The 6,019-nt window shown below is 36.9% G+C and overlaps 1 protein-coding gene across 2 annotated transcripts; it reads right to left on the reverse strand.

The window, feature by feature from the left end:
- Positions 1-288: 288 nt before the first annotated feature.
- LOC121770761 lies at positions 289-5,066 on the reverse strand. 2 transcript variants are annotated; one of them, XM_042167530.1, is made up of 14 exons: positions 4,888-5,066; positions 4,650-4,794; positions 4,232-4,299; positions 4,089-4,142; positions 3,916-3,999; positions 3,736-3,821; positions 3,542-3,625; positions 2,739-2,869; positions 2,462-2,503; positions 1,884-1,960; positions 1,677-1,767; positions 1,512-1,593; positions 1,102-1,174; positions 289-989 (listed from the first exon to the last, which is right to left on the reverse strand). In XM_042167530.1, exons 1-14 carry the CDS (start codon positions 4,992-4,994, stop codon positions 821-823), a joined length of 1,293 nt encoding a protein of 430 aa, XP_042023464.1. In that variant the 5' UTR covers positions 4,995-5,066; the 3' UTR covers positions 289-820. The 2 variants fall into 2 exon arrangements, with proteins under 2 accessions (XP_042023464.1, XP_042023465.1); XM_042167531.1 differs by lacking the exon at positions 4,888-5,066 and having other exon boundaries at positions 4,232-4,308; positions 4,618-4,666.
- Positions 5,067-6,019: the final 953 nt, after the last annotated feature.

Consider the following 6,019-nt stretch of genomic DNA (forward strand, 5'->3'; position numbering starts at 1 on the left):
ATGTCGTGGAGATCGTGGCGATCTTGCATGGGTCCACTATCCTGCATGAGTTAAAGACTGCTTGACACCACTAAATAGATCGTGGGTGTAGTGGAGGTGGAAATCCTGCATGAGTCCACTATCTCCTAGTTCGGTCGAATACTGAGACCGAACTGCTGAATTCGACCGAACTGCTGAATTATTGCCGAGCAGCTTTTGCCGATCTGAGAGTAGAGCTTGATGCCGACCTGAGAGCAGAGTTTGATTGGTTGGCTTTTACCGAGCTGTAGGCTGGGACCGAACTCTTTAGTCATGCCGGACTGATACTCTTTAGTCATGCCGAACTGATACTCTTTCTTGGGCTTTAGGCTGATGGGCTTTACTGCTGTTGGGCTTGTTTAGTACGTACTCCATCAACTACCAATTACAAAGCAGGTAAAACAAGTTAGTTTATTTACTAGGAAAAATAACAATAATGGTGCCAAATCAAGAAAAAAAAATCATGTCTGATGGGACCCACCAAAATCTTATACTTTTACAATACATCTCATAGTAAGTAGTCGTAATCACCAATATTTGGAATTCATTTTTATTTCCTTTTACAAAATATGGATAGCAAAACAACTTGTTAATTTCCAGCCTTCCACCATTGAGAAAAGCAGTTGAAAGTCCTGCAGCTGAAATATGGAGTGACATTTTCTATTTTCGGGTTATAAAAACAGGGGGAAATGGAGTGACATTTTTAAGAAGGTTCCCTAATAAAAAAGAATAGGACAATAAATATAATCTCTATTCTAAGAGAGATAAATTCCTAGTATGAGAGAGGAGGGGCTAGCCACGATCACAACATTTTGTTCAAAGGTCTCAATTCCTTCGGCACGCCATTAAAATTGCCAGAAGTAACATCTGATTCAAATAGAGGTCTCTCCCCAATTTTCCACTGAATCCCTTCAGCAAGATGCTCCTTGCTTGGCGTCAGCATCACAAAATTGGGATCAGCCCTTTGATAACTGCGTGTCAAGTCGTAAAATAAAATTCAATAAGAACTAACTCAAGGCATGAAGTGCTAACCGAGCTTTTAAACAATGCAGAGAGGGAGGAGTAACAGGAGGGTGGACTTACATTCCTTCCCGAATATTTTCGACTTGGATTCCGAGACCAAGAGCTGTCTCCCTCTTTGAACGATCTCTAACAGCTGTATGCAAATGCGTGTCATGATCAAAGAAGTGGAGATTATTACATGTATATGCCACAGGAAATGATGATTAAAGAGACTATATGGGCAGGATGGAGCAAATGGGTATATGCTTTTGTTGTGGTTGCTCTTAGAGGCATCGCCTTGAGCTTACGTGTAGTTCCCCACAACAATCATTGATTTCACCTCAGTATGCAGTAGGAGGTGAAAACATGAATATACCTACCAGTACCATTTTTGTGTGTGTGATCGTGTTAGATAGGAGGGAATTTCATAAAAACATTTTCAGTCGGAAAAATCCACTTACAAATACTACGAAGGAAATTAGTATCAGTACCTGAGACGCTTAATGTGAAAGAAGGTTTCCACCATGACTTAAAAGCCAAGGCTATCGAGGAGCTCAGAGGTCCCACCTTACCCTGAGAAAACCGAGTAGGTTTCTTAAATATGTTACTCATTTAACAAAAATGAATACAGTATGACAAACATATTTAAGCGTTACCTTTATTAAAAAGTTCTTATTAGCTTGCCAAGATGCACCAATTTGGAAACTGGAATCGTCAATATTGTTTGCTTGTTGGGTATCATCAATCCTGCAAAGAAAGTATTGGAATAACTCTATTGGACTCACTTGTTTGTTTCAGTATAACATGGACTACAAACAAGGCTTGAAGCCATGTTCAAGTACACAGCTAATAGCTGGAAATACCTTGTCAGCAACTCAAAACCAAAGTCAATGTAGTTTGTGATTCCAACTACTTCTTTAGGCTCGAATGGATTCTTAACCTGCATTAAATCACATGTTTATTAGTAAACCCTGTCTCAGAAGTTATGCATCAAGAAAATAGATTAACAATAGAACAAGCCAGAAAATTCACAGCATATGATTATAGTTTGAAAAGTGTATTGAAATTCCTAATAAAGATTTTGAAAAAGACAATGTTTGAAATTAAATTCTTGTGAAGAAACACAGTATTCCTTAAATGCAACTTGAATTTGGTATACATAAAGTGACGTGCAGCATGAAATCCTCGAATGCAAATTGAATTTAGTATGCATAGAGTGAGATGCAGCATGAAAACGACGAACTTCTTGTGACATTCATTTAGGATAATGCCCAGCAAAGCCAACTCGCACTGAAGTCAAAATAATGATACATGCTAGCAGTGAAAACATGTGAATACAAACACACACAATGGCTAATGAAGAGAGTAAGGACAGACTGTGTGTGTGTGTGTGTGAGATAGATAGATAGATAGATAGAGAGAGAGAGAGAGAGAGAGATACCCGTCTTTGGACAACCACATGCTGGTAGAAAGAAGCAATGAACTGCATATCATTTACAAAGACAAAGTTGTGAGTAGGAAACATGGAGTAACATGCTAGAGCCACATAAAATCTTCCTCGGGGAAGTAGTAATAGTTATTAATCATTTTCTAATGATATCCAAAAACAAAGTTCAGTTCAGTCAGTGTAAAAGTTATACCAACAACTTGACTTAGAAGATAGACCAAGGCAAAAATGACTGGAAACTTGAGCTAGAACTCAAACTATAAAAAGAAACCTGAGAATTTTTAGCAAGTTCAAGTCCAAAGTTGAATGACGGGCTCAATGGGCTGTCTGATCCTAGCCCATAACCCACTGCACAACTCCAATTTGCTAAGTTTTTGTATCTAGCTCCATCTTTGCTTCCAACTACAGCACATCAAGAACAATATAAGTTTTAATCTCAGTATGATTTTTTCGAGACAACAATATTTAACATTTTAATTTCTGTAGTATTTCATTTCTTTACAATGAGCCTTTTAGAGACAACAATGTTTAACATTTTAATTTCTGTAATATTTCATTGCTCTTCAATGAAGATGGCTCGGAAAACATTTATACAAAATGTACACTTAACTACATATACAATCCTAATAAATCATATCAATGACAGCTATGGAATTCAAAATACTATAAAGAGCCAGCCCCACTTTGTTTCCGAATAAGCAGAACAACCATGATTAAGTATCCAAAGGAAATATGTGCTCATCTAAGGAATATGGCTAGAAAATAATTCCAATCAGCTTTAATATACCTTAAAAAGAAGCAACTTAATTTCACAGGAAGGTTTACCCCCTCAACCATTCATAGCATTGCATGTTTGCAAACAACAAAGAGAGCATCTTCAGCTCTAAATAAGAGATGTGTTTATTATGTTAGTAGTAATTCAGAGGCACGAGGAATGTAAGGAAAAACTAGTACCACACCAAAACAATATGCATTTAAACAAATAAATAGAGCAAATTATTAATTTGAAACTAATGTTCTTGTGGAAGTTCTAGGAAAGAAAGGAAACATGTATTAGTTTAAAAAATAACATACATGCTGGTTCGTATTGCACTCCAGCAGTCAACCTTCCCATCTTGCTTACTAACCATGCGTTTTTTGGGAGTTCATCAGCCGATGCTGCAAAAGAAACAATTAAGTTGAGAGACGTACTGTCGTTCATATGTGTTGACATAAACCCTACAGAATGAGGATATATAATCCAGAGCCATCTACAATTTGTGGTTTACCAGGAAATGGGACAAATGTAGCTCCAACTGACAGATTAGAAGAGCCATATCTCAAACCCATGATGCCATAATCTTCAGGGGATTTTCTGATTGGTCAAATATGACATAAACATTGGACAAATGAACAAGCATATTCCAACTTCTCAACATCACTCTTTTAATTGAAAATTTGAATGTAACCTCTGTTTTAAAAGAATTGGGAAGATGCCAAATGCTCCAAACCCAAGCTTGGGATAGTATGCACAGGATCTCACCACTAGAGTTCTGCATACACAGCAAATAAAGAGCATAAATATCAACTGTTTTCGATACAGAAGCATATGAAAAGGTTTCATACAAGACATGGTTCTTACGGTTCTGAGTTTGAAACAGAGATATCAGCGAATGTGTGAGGATCGAGAACATCACTAGAAAGAAACAGTGGACCTTTTTTAGCACGTCATCAAGACAGAACTGAAATAACAGTTAAATTGTGTGTCTAAGTATATTTCAGAACCTTTGCCAACGAAACTGTGCGCTTCCTCCAAGTTTCTCATCTGGCTTTTGATTGAGTGGACCATCAACCTGAACATGCTAAGGAACACTACTACATCACAACCTTTACTTTAAATAGCTAATGCTAATTAACTGCAAACTTATCCACCTATAATCAATATGGTTGTCTCTATGCCATTTCCACGAAACTCCAAACCTAAAGTAACTGTTCATCACCATTTTTAGCCTTGCAAAATTTTGTAAAGAGACAGTTAACTATGCAAGTCTTCGTCGCATCATGAATCCAAGTTGCACTCCTTAGATTCCTATTTTGATTCGCTTATAGAAATCCCTAAGCTACAGTTTAATAAAATAAGAAACGAGCATATGGAAACATAATCGTATAACCAAACGCAATTTGTCCATTAAATCACGGATACAGTGGCAATCAAATCGACATGCGGATCATCGATCGGCTTGAGCATAATTCTCGTGCTGAAATGCCTCGCTTCTTCGAAATAGTCGTCGAAGAGGCATTTCAGGGCCAGCTTTCCAAACAGCATGTTGTAGGACGATTCCACCATTCTACATTGCCACAAAATAAGCATTCAGCCTCCATTATCACAAAGGGAAACACAAACAATAGAGGAAAAAGAACGAGCACGCAAAACAACTGGCCTCGTACGGGCGGCGAGAGGGGGGAAATCGAAGAGCGGCGGGACCAGCACCATCGGCGGCGGCGGCGCCGGATCCGAAATAATGGACTTTAATACCATATTCCCCATCTCCGGCGAGCTACAACGTTCTTCTGCAGAATTGGATTGAATTGAATCGAGAGTTTGATTAAGAGATATGGAGGGAAATGGCGGGGGATTTGTTTCCTGTGGAAGCCAGTTTATCTAAACCCCTCACCGCGCGACTGATTCAACCCCACGACACGTGGCCGCAGATTACGAGCAGATCCGCATTACGTGTCGTCTGTGGACCCTACTCCTCTCTCTCTGTGCAGTTCCGTTTGTGCAGTTGGCGCAGTTGCTAAATGGGCTCAAACGGCTGATCTGGGCTGGATAGATATGGGCCGACTGTTAATATGTTTCCTTTAATTTTCATAAATAAATAAATAAATAACGACTTAGAATCTTATTATAAAATAGTATTAATATTAATTATAGTTTTCAAATAAATTTAACTAACTTATCGATAATATTGTGATTTGTGATACGCGATATGTAAATTACATTTAACAGTAAAACTTACTCCCACCATTCCTGGTTAATTTAGCCATTTTTTCATTTCGTTAAATTTTAAGATGATTAAGTTATATCTATTTTTCTCAAAAAATAATACAATCTTTCTACTTTATTTTCACTTCATCTCTCTTATTATATCATCTCTCATATTTCATCTCCTTCACTTTAACATACTTAATTCTAGTTCTTAATCTTCATGCTTAAAAAAAATCACAAATAAGAAATAATGGAGGGACTAGTGTATACAATATCATGTGGTTTTAATTATTTTTTTCAGAATATGCATCATAAATACTTTCATAATGTGTATCCCTCCTATTTGATGGAAACTTTGATTTATATGATAATTTTTTTACATTTCAACTTAAACAATGTGGATGTTGCCGCTTTACCCAATAATCTGGAAAAGTAATAATATAAAAAAAGATTAAAATTTTGACATATGTTTGGTCAATAATACAATCATAGCATTTTTTTAATTATTAAGCGTGAATATATCATTGAATTTATTTTTAGAAATTTGATAGTACTCTCTGGACCATCTCATCCAGTTAAAGAGA

Source organism: Salvia splendens, chromosome 16, assembly GCF_004379255.2.
Source record: "Salvia splendens isolate huo1 chromosome 16, SspV2, whole genome shotgun sequence".
NCBI classification, from domain to species: domain Eukaryota; kingdom Viridiplantae; phylum Streptophyta; class Magnoliopsida; order Lamiales; family Lamiaceae; genus Salvia; species Salvia splendens.

Excerpts from the sequence above, each read along its gene's own strand:
- LOC121770761 (XM_042167530.1), bottom strand. The coding sequence starts at position 4,994 with ATGGGGAATATGGTATTAAAGTCCATTATTTCGGATCCGGCGCCGCCG. Across the intron at positions 3,626-3,735 it reads TACATTTGTCCCATTTCCTG|CATCGGCTGATGAACTCCCA; the intron begins GTAAACCACAAA and ends TTTCTTTTGCAG. Across the intron at positions 1,961-2,461 it reads ATGTGGTTGTCCAAAGACGG|GTTAAGAATCCATTCGAGCC; the intron begins GTATCTCTCTCT and ends GATTTAATGCAG.